At 48.6% G+C, this 15,517-nt stretch overlaps 2 protein-coding genes and 1 pseudogene across 2 annotated transcripts; all 3 read left to right on the plus strand.

Annotated features, from left to right (window-relative positions):
• Positions 1 to 275: 275 nt before the first annotated feature.
• Positions 276 to 4,838, plus strand: LOC119280210 (E3 ubiquitin-protein ligase RNF170-like). Its single transcript, XM_037561142.1, has 5 exons — positions 276 to 387; positions 1,361 to 1,560; positions 2,414 to 2,515; positions 4,085 to 4,136; positions 4,241 to 4,838. Exons 1-5 carry the CDS (start codon positions 276 to 278, stop codon positions 4,348 to 4,350), a joined length of 576 nt encoding a protein of 191 aa, XP_037417039.1. The 3' UTR covers positions 4,351 to 4,838.
• A 219-nt stretch (positions 4,839 to 5,057) lies between these two features.
• Positions 5,058 to 6,394, plus strand: LOC119282548 (annotated as a pseudogene).
• A 7,664-nt stretch (positions 6,395 to 14,058) lies between these two features.
• Positions 14,059 to 15,159, plus strand: LOC119282549 (putative serpin-Z6C). Its single transcript, XM_037562739.1, has 2 exons — positions 14,059 to 14,136; positions 14,359 to 15,159. Exons 1-2 carry the CDS (start codon positions 14,059 to 14,061, stop codon positions 15,157 to 15,159), a joined length of 879 nt encoding a protein of 292 aa, XP_037418636.1.
• The last annotated feature ends 358 nt before the right edge of the window (positions 15,160 to 15,517 follow it).

A 15,517-nucleotide genomic window follows, 5' to 3' on the forward strand; every position in this document is an offset into this window, starting at 1 on the left:
AAGAAACGGATGGAGTACAATGTAGTTTTTTTTTTTTACTTGAACACCATCTTTTTGGCTTGACCTTGGACAAGAAGAGAGGAGAGAAGACTTGTTGACCAGCCACGTCATCACCTTGTCTCTCCTCGCGACGCCGCCTCTATAAATATCCGCCCGCATTCTCCGCCTCCCGGAACTGCCCCTCGCCTCACCTCACTTGGAGCGCGCCGCGGGAAAACCCTCGACCGAGCTTCCAGATGCTTCCAGAAGTTTCCAGAGGACGACCCCGCCCCGAGATGGCCCCGGCCTCCGCCTCCGCGGCCCCTCCCGTCGGCGCGCGCTGCGCCGTCTGCCGCGGCGTCGACATCTCCGTCCCCCACCAGGCCAACTGCTCCCACTGGTTCTGCGGTAAGCACCACCTCGCTCGCCCACCTCCCCCCTCCCATCCCTCCGCCCGCTAGGTAGGTCTCCCCGGCCGCGTCCGCGCCTGGGCTGCTCCGCGCGCGCCCGCTAGGTAGGCCTTTCCGCCCTCGCCTGGGCTGCTCCGCGCGCCGCCGCGCCCGCGCGCGCTCGATTTGGTTCCTCGATTTCGCGTCGGCGTGGTTAGCTTCGTCGCGACGCGGGGCTTGCGTCCGCGTTGCGGTTGGTTGAAATGCTTCGCTGCCTCTCGTTGGACGCGGGTACGGATCGGCGTCGTGGTGTGCCGATTTGACATGGATTGCTTGGTTCCGGTAGCTGCTTAGCCATTGTGCTGTTTTGGGGGCGCGGATTTCGTGCCGGTTTGTTCGTGGACACGCATTTGGTTTGGCCATGGCGGATGGGGCGCGTTCGTTCCTAAATTCCATGCGGGTTGTTTGATTGGTGGTGCCTCTGCCATGCGCGCACCCCCGTGGCTTGTAATGTGCCGATTTTAGTCAAATTGCCTAGTTCCGTTAAGTGCTTGGCTGTGCTGCCTTGTGTGATTTTCAGCGTTATGGGGGAGAGTTTGATGCCATTTTGTTCGGGGCCGTGCATTTGGCATCTGTAGATGTGTTTTGATGCAGGGTTTGCAGCTCGGGTCATGTTTGTTTTGTAATTGTGATGTGGCTGGCATGTTTGATCATTCCTAGACATTATGTTATATGTATGGACCATGTGCGCTTGTGGAATTTCAGATGCTTGTCCATGTAACTCACTATAGTGCATTAATTCGTGCAATGTTTGAGTCCATGGCAATGCCAATTGCTGGTACTGGAATATGCTCAATTATGCTGCTTTGCTTACTTCGGTTTGATGCTCGACTCGGCGTTGTGTTTTGGGCTGCTGGCGAACGTTTTGGTCCTCCTGAACTATTGATAAACAAAATTTCTCACTTCTGACATCGGCATTCGTTTGTGTACAGGACATTGCATCGTGGGGGTGTGGCTACAAGGATCTGTCCTTCGGCCATCCAATTGCCCTGTTTGTCGTCGCCCCATAACGCTGCTGGTACCTTCTGAAGCTGCTTCCCTGCTGCGTGATGAGCCAGAAATCGCTCCTGTCATGAACCGAATTGAGCAGTACAATGGCCGTTTTGCTGGAGTACCTCACAGTATGATTCAGGTATACCTGCCATGTCTTCTGGATAGACCCTTCTACCTATACTCAGTGCCATTGCAGTACTATTTTAGACTTGTTTGATGAACTCCTGTTAATTTATCTAGATCAGTCTATAGAAGCAGTTCTATTATCTCCGCATACTTCTACAGTCCAATGTCCTAAAGTTGTTACAGTAACCCTTCGAATTTGCTTTGAAACAAATCCAGGTACTGAGACTGAAATGTCTATCAGAGGGTAGTAGGGTACAATTGAAACTCGGTTGTTTATATACTATAGTCACACCTAACTAATTGAGCAATGTAAATTATCAGAGACAATTCTCATTCTCGGTTAAATTCATTGTGCAACATTATTAGATTTGAGAGATTATGTTAAATTGTTACTGCATGTTCATATATATTAGTAAGACTTGACTGCAAAGACAACTGTTCTGTCCAGCTAGAAAGTCTGCACCCATCCATGCTGGTCCATTAGAAGTAAGAGTACGTGTAATCCCTCACCATGCTGCCAAATTCATGGTCTTGAACTTTGATTGTTTTTGTACAAATCGCAAAGTCAAACAAGTAATTACTCCCTCCGTAAACTAATATAAGAGTGTTTAGATCACTACTTTAGTAATCTAAACGCTCTTATATTAATTTACAGAGGAAGTACTAAATAGTTCTCTATCTGGAACTGAGCATGATCGGCAGTTGCTAGACATAATCACTATCAAACGCAGATGCATGTTGTATGTGAATCACAAGCTAAGAGTCAAAAGCATGCTCTTATCACATAAAACTGTATGGTTGTTTTTCTTTTCATCTCATCTAATGGCAGGCAATGCTTTGCATTTGCTGGGTATCTGTGTTTGCAGTGGTTGCTGGACCAGCCCTTTTACATGAGGAGGATGCTGGCAGAATTCAGAGACACACGCCAAGAACCTCCCTCCTCCTTCAAAATCCAAGTCGCATTGGCAGTAAGTCCATCCATGTGTCCATTAGTCCATTTCTGCCACCTTCATTTATCATGCGATGTTGTTGGGCCTGATAGTTGGATAATGGCAATTAGGGAGCAGAGAGCATAGTCTAGTGCTCATTTACTAGATTCTGGATGGTGTCAGGGGACCAGTAGACTGATATCAGGATTCCAAAATACTAGTTGATTACTTCATAATATCGTGAGTCGTCGTTTCTAGATTAGTAGTTTACCCAATGAAAGTTGTTTCTTTGGTTGCTACTCCCTCCGTCCTAAAATTCTTGTCTTAGATTTGTCTAGATACAGATGTATCTAACACTAAAACCTAACTAGATACATCTGTATTTGGACAAATCTAAGACAAGAATTTTGAGACGGAGGGAGTACAATCTAAAAGGAGCTACACAGCCTGTCAATGTCAAACACCCAAATTCATGGGTCAAATTCTTAAGTAAAATGGTAGAAAGTGCGAGACTACTGTACATCATGGTTCCTTGTGAATTTTTTTAGTTTCACAGGTATTAGTGGGCCATCTTCTCTTTGTTATTTTCTTATATTTTACTATATATTGTTTCCATGTTTTTTTATATTTCCACATCACTCAAGTAATCGACTTTGAATAGCAGCTGTTATCTCATTGAAAATTCTGTTTTGAGTAATGGGGCATCAATTTGATACTCCCTCTAGTCCCAAAATTCTTGTCTTAGATTTATCTAGATATGGATGTATCTAACACTAAAATGTGAATAGATACATCCGTATGTAGACAAATCTAAGACAAGAATTTTGGGACGGAGGGAGTATTTTCTCAAGAGAATGGCATTTTTTATTGGATGAACTTTAGTGAGAGCATTGGCATGTGGTGATTTAGAAATTACTCCCTCTGTAAAGAAATGTAAGAGCATTTAGATGACTACTTTAGTGATCTAAGCACTCTTATACTCCGTACTTCTTTATGGAGGGAGTACTTGATAAGAATTAGGAAAATATGGGTCAGTTCAGAAAGCCCAACTCATTTAGCATATCACCATCAGTCATTGCATATTGAAACCCTTGTACCTTTCTGAGTTAATTACTTCCATAATATTCAGATTTATCTTGTTTGGATAATGGCATATACTCTGCTGAAAGCCCACCATGCAAAGCTTTTTAAATTGAACATAGAATATCATTTTGCGGTCTGTCAAGTTTTAGACTGTCTTGAAGAAGAAATGAACTATGATCAAGTCTTGAAGAAACATAGACAACCATCACTGAATTTTCTCGTCAGTGTTAGTCTGTTTAGGCCATTGTAGGACCTTGTTTTACTCTGTCATCATCTGCTCTTGGTCCGGGCTATTGGCCGGATTAGATAGGATATGCTATCTTGTTTGATTTCAGTTACTTTTCAGTGTGAACCTTGTAGTACTTGTTTAGCTTCGGCCACTGAGTTTACTGTTAGCAATGTTTCAGTCTTACCGATAACTAGCAGCAGTTATGATACACATTCGTCAAGCACGTACAATCTAACATCACTTTTGATCGTTTAAAATCTTGCTATTCTAAACCTTCTTTGTTGGATGGCCTGCAGGCCACCCTCGCTCTGGTGTACCTCGCGAGCCCTATTGACCTTTTCCCTGAAGGTAAGCAGCTAGTCGGTTCAGTCATCTTACGCCTCTCCTCTGGCAAATGCAATCTCTATGAATCCCAAGAGTGTCTGTATATGATTGCGCTGTTTTGTTTCCAGCTTTCCTGGGGTGCCGTGGTCTGCTGGACGACATCCTGGTGCTCATCGTCGCGTACGCCTTCATCTCCGCCGCCTACCGGGACATCCTCGTTGCCCGACACGCCACATGAACTGGTTGGTTGGTATGATGCCAGCAGTTACTGACTGACGGATACAGGGAACTGAACTTGGTGAAAGCAACATAGTGAGTGATGTGTACAGCATATATGCTTTGACTTTGGATGGTAATCTCGTTCTGGTAGATACGTACGCACGATCCGTCGGGCCCAAGCTATATTGCTGGGTTAGGGTCTTGAGTTCGAGATTCATATGCCATGCTCGTGTCCGAATGGTCAAATGTTAGGTCAGGAGATATATAGTTAGATCTCTTTGACGGTATGCGTGTTTCGTGGATGACTTGTAACCATCCCAGCTCATGCCATAGTGCTACAGTTGGATCTTAGGGATCGTCTCCCTGGATCGAGCACATGCCATTGTAATGTTGAATGACAGTATAATGTCCAAATATTGGTAGATAGTGCTACTGCCCTATGCTGTAAGCCAGATAGTTGGTTAGTTGTATTTTGTCAGATTGATTGCATTCCAAAGTTGAACCTGATCTCGTTGGTGCCGACTCAGATGTCGATTATTGCCTGATGTGATCCGATTGATAAGATCGGGTCCAACGGAGAGATCCTACTCCTATCCCATGGTTTGACAATCACAATCGGACGGCAAAGTATCTTTTGATTAGGGTTTATTTAGCATCCACATAATACTTACCATATTACTACGCACTGTCCTTCGTCAATCGCATCGGCCGGCAAGCTAGGACGCCATGGCAGACCAGGAGCCGGAGAGGCCAAGCAAGAAGGCACGCGGGTCGTCGCCGCCACCCGCCATGGACTCTGGCGGCCTGACGGCGTTCGCGCTCCGCCTGGCCAAGAAGCTCGCCGAGGGAGACGACACCAGGGACAACAACATCGCCTTCTCGCCGCTGTCCCTCTACACCACGCTCGGCCTGGTGGCCGCCGGAGCCCGCGGCAGAACCCTGGATCAGCTTCTAGCCCTGCTCGGCGCCGCGTCATCCGACGAGCTCACCGGGTTCGTGCGCGGCCTCGCCGCCGACCCGTCCGGCTTCGATGGGCCGGTCATCACCTACGCCTACGGTGTGTTTCACCAGAAACACATGGAGCTCACGCCGGACTTCCTCCGCACCGCCACCGAGTCCTACAACGCTGAGATACGCGCTGTCGACTTTGCCGAGGTCAGCACAACAAGCACTTCATATTTTCGTTCTTATCCGCCGTCCATCACCGGTTGACATAAACTTGTGCTTGCTTGTGCTTGCAGGGTGATAGGAAGAAGATCAGGAAAGAGATCAACAAGTGGGCGGCGGCGGCGACGAACAATCTCATCTCGGAGATCCTGCCGGAGAGGTCATTGTCCCAACTTTCAAGGTTCGTGCTCACCAACGCCATCTACTTCAAGGGCGTCTGGGAGACCTGCTTCCCCGAAAAGCTCACCGAGAAGCGCGAGTTCCACCGCCTCGGCGAGGCCGACCCAGTCGACGTCCCCTTCATGACCCTGCCGGGAGAATGCAAGCTCTTCGCCTCACACGGCAAAGGCTTCAAGGTGCTCAAACTCCCGTACAAGGCCGGTGATTCCTCCGCCTCCACTGCCGCCATGTCTTCACGGTACTCCATGTGCGTCTTCCTCCCCGACAAGGACGACGGGCTGCATGCCATGGCCAGCACTCTGGCGAAGGTGGGCGGCCCTCTTCTCGACCACGTGCCCAAGCACCGTACCAGGGTGAGGAAGCTAATGCTGCCCAAGTTCAAGATGTCATTCTTCTGCCGTCTCGCCAATGTCCTACGAGGCCTTGGACTCCGGGATGCGTTCAGCGAGAATGCTGACCTCTCCGGCCTCGCGACGAAGATCGACTGCGACGTGCGCCTGGACGAGGTGTTCCACAAGGCGGTCCTCGAGGTGAACGAGGAAGGCACCGTGGCTGCAGCCTGCACTGCCGTCACCGGACGTGTCAAGCAGACTGCAAGGAGGCCGTTAACGTTGGAGTTCATCGCCGACCACCCGTTCGCGTTTTATATCGTGGAGGAGGTCTCAGGGGCCGTGGTCTTTGCCGGTCATGTCCTTGACCCTTCCAGCCCACAGTAGTAATAAGGAGTAGTAATGTCATTCGAGCTCCTAGTTGATTTAGTATTATGTCTCATACAACAATAATAGATAATAATATGAAATAGACTAAACAAATCGACTATATGTCGACAATAGTTAAAGTTAGGTGTCGACAGACATCCATCTCTTCATTTTGGTAAGCTCAACGATGATGCATCTTTTTTTTATCATGACCTGACGGACGCATCAATGGATGCACTACAAGAAAATCACGCGAATGTTAAGACAGTACAGAAACACGGGTACTTCACATTTACATAAGCCGAGTATGGAATGGAAAACGCACAACAACGTCAAATGCGTCGAAAAAAATATTCTTGGTTTACATACAAAACTCGGCGTGTAGGAAAAAGGCACTCGGCTTACAGCTAGGCTCCACAACGGTCTTGCCACATGGCAATCACGGAGACGATGGAGGACTCCGTGACGTTGCAGGCTGGCTTACATGTGGCCTGTTTTTTCCAAATCTATTTTTAGTGTAAAAAATGATTTTTAATGTGGTGCATCGCAATTCTATTTACTTATTATTGCATTTTCATTTCTTTTCTGTTTTTCTCACCATTTGGTCTGGGCTAATTTTCATTGCTCTTTTTGATGCCCTGATTATATCTCTCTAATTAATCACCATCATTTTGCCACTTCAAAGTTGTGGGGTATTGCCTTTGTACTCTTCACACCCTGTAGTGTATCCATATTAATAGCACAAGGAAAATGACAGGTTATCCTGAATCTTAACGCGATTTGAATAATCTCTTGTTCGGCAAGCCGGGAAATGCCCACCCCTTGCTTTTCTTCTGAAGGGTTGATTCCATCTGCACTATCCTATTTCTCTGTGTTAAAAGTTGTCACACGACCATTAGAAAATCACTAAGACCTACGGGATTATCCGGCAAGAAGGTTCAAGTTTTCTGTAAAAGGTGATGCTGAAAATTGGTATAATTGATTGTCTCAAGAAAGTATAACCAGCTGGTTGAGGTGTGCTGGTTCAAAGATTACTAAACATCGAAGAAACCTCACCTTGTTCGTTCAACAAGATGGTGAAAGTTTACATGAAGTCTGGGGAAGATATTCTAAATTCTTGAATATGTGCCCTAACTATGGTTATGCTGAACATGTTATATACCAGATGTGTTCTCATGGAATCTATAATACCTATTTCTCTTGACATGCAGCCTATCCACCTCATCACACATGCCACATCATCAATTATTTTATTTTTTCTTTCATATATATTTACCAGAATGATCCCACTTTGATTTATGTTAACATCCAGCCCTTCGCCTTGGCAATGCCACAACAACCATGTGCATGCATCGATCGTGGATTTCGTTACTAGCTTACACAACCAACCAAAGACTTTACTGCACGACGGAAGACATTCCGTTTATACGGCAGAAAAAAAGAACACCCATCGTTTCCCCTGGCGCTACTGTAGTGCGGCGGCTGGAACCTATCTATAGGTCAGGGCGCTTCTCCCGCACGACCGCCTGTCCAGCTTGCCTCCGCGGCTCTCCGGGCTCCTCTAGGGCCACGTTCCCATCGCTGGTGTTCTGCCCTGCGTCGTCGAGACAGCGGCCGCAATGCCCTGATCCTCCCTTCATGTATCTGTCTCTGTTCCGGGTAGGTCCGCCACGCTGGGGTCTAGGGACGGCGATCCTTCCGCATGACCACCAGCCGTCGGTTTGCCTGGCCTCCGATGCCTCACTTTGGTTGGGATGCGGGCCGGGCTGTGGTTCCATTGCTGGCCACTCAAACTGTTGAGGAAGACGCAACCTAATCGGCCTGTGCGCGTTGTTCCTCTGCCCAGGACCTCCTCGGGCATGCCTGCAGGTCCCCCTCGCCTCCGGGTCCATTGGGCCGCCTGTCAGGCCGTGGTTCTCGGCGCAAAAACAACCAGTCCTTACTAACATTTATATGTTCTTCTATCATGTTACGTTCTTGGTTTTCCATCATGATCTATGTGATTTTTGGTTGGTTCCTTTTCCTGTATCATTAGCCACTGTTCTACTTCAGAATAGCAGTTCTGGGCCGCTCAAGGTACACCCTTTGAACTGTCATTCATTTTTAATTCCAGTAGCTGTCTACATGTTATATACAAACCTCTGATTAATTCGCATACATGTTTCTGGATTCTTTGAGCTACATATCCATGCATCAAGGCCTCGCCTCAGTTAACTAGCCCATTATTATTTGTGGATCAGATTAACTAGATTGGATTCCATTATTCTGCCTGGTCTGTGTTCCCTTGACTGCAGAATTGGCAGTTTGTTTTCTAATTAAACGGTTGGTCCTGTTTGGTGTGGCTTGGACGTGGTTGTCCCTTTGATGATCTATTATTCCTGCTAGACACTAACTTAATTTTAGCTTTTCTTCATTTACATTACATGCATATCTATTCTAATATACATCAATAACTTCAGATTCGGACATTTTGCTTGATGCAAGCAACTCCTTTTTATTTGAGGTCTTCTGCTTTTACCATTGTTGCAAATATGGAGGGTTTTCAATTTTTCTTTGGATATGTAGGTGTTTTAGGTAATCAGTCGAGATCAAGCATAGCATTTTTCTGTGTGGTCGTGCTGATTAGTACAACTTTGTACTAAAATTGTACTACTAAGTGTACAACTTTGTACTAAAATTTACTAATAAGTGTGCGTCAATTAATATGGGTCGGAGGTAGTAACACTTTTACACCCCGCCATATAAACAGGGAATGTTGTCAAAATTAACCTCATAGGTGCATACAATTATATACTCCCTCCGTCTAGGTGTGTAAGTCATCTTACGAAAATCAAATAATCCCAAAACACTTAGGCGCGGTACATTAACTCTCATCTCGTTTCTTGTTTCGTGACATATCAACCAATAAGAGATGTGGGTCATGCATGCTTTACATGATTTGAGACAATCAAACACGACATGCATTGGTCAGTTCGTTGCATGCATTGTGATTAATTAGCAAAAACACATTAAGTTCTCTCGTTTTCCCCTCCACCTTGGTCACGGTGCGCGACGTAAGATGACTTCCACACCTAGACGGAGGGAGTAGTGAGTTGACTCGATCAGACCAAGCAACTTCATTTGAGCACATATTTTGTAAATTGGATTTCGGTTAATTCCTTCGTCAACGCAAGAAAAATAATTGTACCGTAACCCTGCCAATATTTTCTGTGCCTCTTCTTTCCTTCCTCAATGTGCAACTCTCGGATGAGCTGATTGGCATTCTAACGTCCCGCAGCAACGCGCGGGGAATCATCTAGTTAATAATGAATCAAAATCTATTCTTGATCTGAGTGCCAGAGGACGATTCATGCCTTTGACTCTTGAAGAAGGAAGAGAACTTATAGAGAAGATAATGAATGGTAAAGAGCGGTGGAAATGTTGAGGACCCAACGAAGGCCACTGAAAAAATATTCCTACATCTTCGCCACCTACCCGGACATCCTCGTTGCCTGACATGCCGCAGGAACTGGTTGGTTGGTATGATGCCAGTAGTCACTGACTGACGGATACAGTGAACTAAACTTGGTGAAGCTACATAGTGAGTGATGTATACAACATATATACTATGGGTGGTAAACTGGTAATCTGGTTCCGGTAGGTACACACGCACGAACCGTTGGGTCATACTGTAGTGCTGGGTTCAGTTTTTGGGGGTCGAGATTCACATGCCATATGCTTGTGTTGAATGCTAGGACAGCTAGGTCAGGGGATAGATAAGAGACCCTGTTTGACAGTATGCGTGTTTCCTGAATGACTTGTAACCATCCAAGCTCATGTCTTGTTGCCGCATTTACGATCTTATTAGGGATCCTAAATTGATTAGGGATTTCATGTTATCACATGCCCATTTAATGTCAAATGTTAGGCCAGCAGATATATAGATCTGTTCGTTAGCATAGTGTCTCCAAACATTGCATGTATTTTAATCTGCTATTTCATGTATAGTGTCTGGGGTAAGACAATTCAGAGCGCGATCCACGCCGATCCATGCCAATCTCCCAGGTAGCGCTCGCGTCGCCTCCAGGAGGGCGGCTCGGGTGCCCTAGCCGCCGTCGCCTCCAGGCCCTCCCTCCCCCCTGCTTCTCCGCCGCCGCCAGAGGAGGCCGGCGAGCGAAGCTCGCCCGGCGGACGGCGGACCTTCCTCCTCTCCCCGCGAGGGGATCCTCTGGCCGAAACGTGATGGCGAACCTGGTCGTCCGGCGTGGAGGCAGAGTGGGCGCGATGAGGCGGTGGCCCGATCGGATTCCGGCAGCGGTTGTGCTTCCACGGTTGCGGGGCAGCATGGGGCCGGCCATGGCGGCTGGCGGCGGCGGATCTGGGGCCCCCATCCCAGATCGGTTCCCCTCCAGATGGTGTGGGCTCGGGCACCGGCCTAGCGGCCCTGAGAGGCGGTGGGCGCGCGCCGAGGTTGCCCCCACTCACCGGCGTGGTTGGCGGTGGCCATAGGTGTGTGCGTGAGGCCGGCATCGTTCGGAGTCGGCTCTAACATGCGTGGCAGTGGGAATCTGGCAGGCGGCGGGCGGTTCGTGCTAGATCCAATACCTACCCGGTGCTGGCTAGACGGATCTCGCGAGTGAACATGGATCCGGGGGAAACTCCAGGCCGGCGTGGCGGCCGCACCAAACTCGACGCCCTCGGCGCTGATTCCCTTCCTAAAGGCTTTGGTGTGGATCCTACGCCCCCACCTCTGCCATGAGCGCATGCGAAAGCCTCTGTTCCTCTGATTGGGCGATGATGGCACTTTGGTGTCGTGTTCCTTCCTGAGGGCGTCGGCCGAGGACTGCTCAGGGTGGTGGAGTTGCTGGTAGTTCGGAGTCGACGCGAGATGGCATGTAGGTGGAGTGGTGTGGCATCAACAGTATCATCGACGATGGGTCTCGGCGGCATCGCGTAGTGGAGACTCGTCGTCCGATGCGTGGAGATGGACTCGCGCAGGATGAGGAAGCTGTCTGGCGTCATGGTGGCGTTGATGGTAGAGAGGCCTGGCATGGTCGGTGCATCAGTTTTGCTCTGAGGATGGACCGATGAAAGATGGAGGTGACGGCCTTTGCAGCGTACGGTGCTCACTGGGAGTGTGCCGGACCGATGTGTGCCCCAATCCAGGTAATGGCTTGGATGGGATACCTGGCTTTAGATGTTAGGTTTTGATGCGATGTATGTTTGGTATTAGGCCCGGACATTCGGCACACCTTCATCAACGGGATAGGAGTAGCAAAAGCGTTGCCAAGTTGGTGGCTTCAGGCTTATTGATGTATCACCATGTATGGTCTTTGTGAATAATTAATAATATGGCTGCATGCATCGTTCAGATGCAGAGGCTAGGGTACATCCTCCATTTATAAAATAATGTATAGTGTCTGGATCATGCTCGCTCACTCAACAATTAGAGTGAATTGCAAAAAACCACCATATTTGAAGTTCATATCCGAATTTGCTACCACGTTCCTTGGGCGCCCCAAAATCTACCAGTTTCCTTGCTAATTTTCTCAATAAACACTGATGACCGATTAAGGGCGATTTAATACAATTCTTGACATCCTGGGCCCGCGGTCAGGTCCACATGACACTGTTTGCGTTGACTGTTAAATCAGAGATGACGCTGTGTTGCTCCCAGTCGTGCACCTCCTCCCACCTCGGACCTTGCCGTCGCACGCCCAGTAGCTCAGGTTCCCTGCACATGGCATCGTCCGTTCCAGCCGGCCGACATGTCCGCCACCGTGAGCACCGCGGGCACGCGAGTATGGATGAGCATGGCCACGCGGAGCTGGGCAGAGAAGGGGCCGAAATAAAGATGATAGATAGTCAGAGGAGAGCCATGGGCCGCCGGCGCGGTGAGGCGGCGCGCCATGGCCGTGAGCGCACATGACCTCAAGGCGGCTCAGGGCGTCGCGAGGGAGGTTGGGAAGGAGCGGCAGGAGGTGGAGAAGTTCAGGAGGCATCGCTCTCCGGTGGCGTCGCCGGAGGCCGGCAGGAAGAGGGTTCACGGCGGCGTGCCGCCGTCGAGCGCACATGCGGCGGTCTCCCTTGTGGTTGTGCGATCCGGTCATGGTTAGGGTTAAGATGTAGGTGGGCTGCTGGCTTAGTGGGCTGGCTGGAAAACTAGGTGGCTGACGGATGGGCCCTTCCTCAAAACTAAAAGCCAACAAACATAGTTGACAACTTTTTGCCATATCAGCTTTTACAACGGGTCCGGGCTGTTCGAAATTGGATTAAATCATCCCAAACCGGTCATCAGTGTTTATTGAGAAAATTAGCAAGGAAAATGGTAGATTTCCGGGGCCCCTAAGAAACTTGGTAGCAAATTTGGATATGTACTTGATTGCAATTAACTCCACCAATTTCAGAAGGACTCAGTCGCTAGCATGGAATTCAGAGGGGAGTCTTGCTAGGTTTTATGTTGCAAATGGTAATGTAGAGGCCAACTACTCCAGTGGCAGCTAGGGTTTACAATCCGATTACAATCGATGCCTTGTCGAGGAGGGATCCAAGGCATTATATATAGCTATTACATTACTGAAAGGTGAAAAGAGAAGGGAAGATGACAGCGACTTGATTAAAAGGCGCCAGCAAGCTACTTAAATGCCGGCTATTGGATAGAGATCAGAGGTGGAGCCTGACGTATAGTCGTATCTATTTTTTTTTGAACATCAGTGCAGACATAAGCGCTCATATACACGCGCGTACACTCATCCCTATGAACGCACACACGCACATCCTATCCCTATGAACATCTCCGAAAGACTGAGCCGGCATATCATCTTGAACAGGTAATTCAGAGTGGAACCTGACATATACGTAGTTGCATCTGCAGTTGGCTAGTTGTATTCTGCTACCTTTTTAGTTTTGTCATGTCGGTCCTTATGTGATTTGTACTTTTATCTTTATGATATGAATGAGACATGTATTATCATGCAAAAAAGAAAGAAAGATGCGTTGCGTCCCAAAGCCTGAACCCTCATCCGCTGATATCAAAGTTTGACCATCCAAGGGCCACCCAAGCCTGAACACCTTTTTTTTTTCTGATTCTGAAACCCAGAGTCTGAACCTGATCTGGTTGGCCTCAACACGGATGGTGATTATTGACTGATCATATTGATAAAGATCAGATCCGACGAAGAGATCATATCCCATTGTTTGACAATCAAAATCCGACGGCCAAAACATCTTTTTACTTAGGGTTTTAGCATCCACATACTTACCATATTAGATACGTACCGTTCTTATATATTGTCCCGTAGTCATCGGCCAGTCTTATTGCTAATTTACGCCAACGCTTGTAAACATCGTCAATGGGAGACCAGGATGAAGCGAGGCCAACCAAGAAGGCACGCGGGTCCTCGCCGCCGCCCGCCATGGGCTCCGCTAGCCTGACGGCGTTCGTGCTCCGCCTGGCTAAGAAGCTCGCTGAGGGTGACGACACCATGGACAGCAACATCGCCTTCTCGCCGCTGTCCCTCTACACCACCCTTGGTCTCGTGGCTGCCGGAGCCCGCGGCAAAACCCTGGATGAGCTCCTAGCCCTGCTCGGCGCCGCATCGGCTGACGAGGTCGCCAGATTCGTATGTGGCCTCGCCGCTGACCCGTCCGGCTCCGGTGGGCCGATCATCACCTACGCCTATGGTGTGTTTCACCAGAAACACATGCAGCTCACGCCGGACTTCCTCCACACCGCCACCGAGTCCTACAGCGCCGAAATACGCGCCGTCGACTTCGCTAAGGTAGCAATTGACTCAACTATTACATCGGTCCTAAAATTCTTGTTTTAGATTTGTCAGACACGATATGGATGTATCTAACACTAGAACGTGACTAAATACTTCCTTATCCGTATCTAGAAAAATCTAAGACAAAATTTTTGGGACCGAGGGAGTATTTTGATCGCCGTTTCACATTGGCAATGGTACAGGTCCTTCATTTACTCTTACAACGTGCATGTGTAGGAAGAGGTCAGGGAGGAGACCAGGAAGGAGATCAACCTGTGGGCGGCGGCGGCGACGAACAATCTCATCTCGGAGATCCTGCAGGAGGGTTCATTGACCAACCTCTCGAGGTTCGTGCTCACCAACGCCATCTACTTCAAGGGTACGTGGGAGACCCGCTTTCCCAAGAAGCTCACTGAAGACCGCGAATTCCACCGCCTTGACGGCGCTGACCCTGTGGAAGTCCCCTTCATGACCCAGCGAGGAGAATGCGAGCTCTTCGTCTCATACAACAAAGGCTTCAAGGTGCTCAAGCTCCCGTACAAGGCTGGTGACGATGCCATGTCACGGTACTCCATGTGCGTCTTCCTCCCGAACAAGGACGACGGGTTGCATGACATGGTCCGCACTCTGGAGGAGGTGGGCGGCTCCCTGCTCAACCACGTGCCAAAGCACCGTAGTAGCGTGAGGGAGATTCTGCTGCCCAAGTTCAAGCTTTCATTCTTCTGCGGTCTCTCCAAAGTCCTTCGAGGCCTAGGAGTCCGGGAGGCATTCAGCGAGGTGGCCGACCTGTCCGGTATCATGGAGAAGAGCATCTGCGACGTGCGCTTGGACGAGGTGTTCCACAAGGCCGTCGTCGAAGTGAACGAGGAAGGCACCGTGGCAGCTGCCTGCACTGCCGTCATTGGCCGCAAGAAGCAATGTGCAAGGAGATTGTTGGAGTTCATCGCCGACCACCCGTTCGCGTTTTATATCGTGGAGGAGGTGTCAGGGGCTGTGGTCTTTGCCGGTCATGTACTCGACCCTTCTAGCTCACAGTAATAATAACTAATAAGCAGGTAGTAATTTTATTCGAGCTCCTAGTTAAGTACTATTCTGCCTCAAACAACAATAGATAATCGCCAATAAACTAAACAATTCGACTATATATTTTCTGTTGTGAATTCACGGTTTATTTCGCCCCTTTGTATGGTTTTCTGTCATTATTAAAATATCGATGGTTATCCATCTCTGCATTTTGGTAAGCTCAACGTTGATACATCCTCCCATCATGACCTGATGGATGCATCCATAAATGAGTGTGGTGCTGAGAGATATCAGGGTTTTATTGCCGCAAGTAACATGATGATAGACTGGTGATGCAATAAGTGTGGTCATTGGTGCTCTCACTGTACGTTCT

Source organism: Triticum dicoccoides, chromosome 3B (genome assembly GCF_002162155.2).
Source record: "Triticum dicoccoides isolate Atlit2015 ecotype Zavitan chromosome 3B, WEW_v2.0, whole genome shotgun sequence".
NCBI lineage: Eukaryota > Viridiplantae > Streptophyta > Magnoliopsida > Poales > Poaceae > Triticum > Triticum dicoccoides.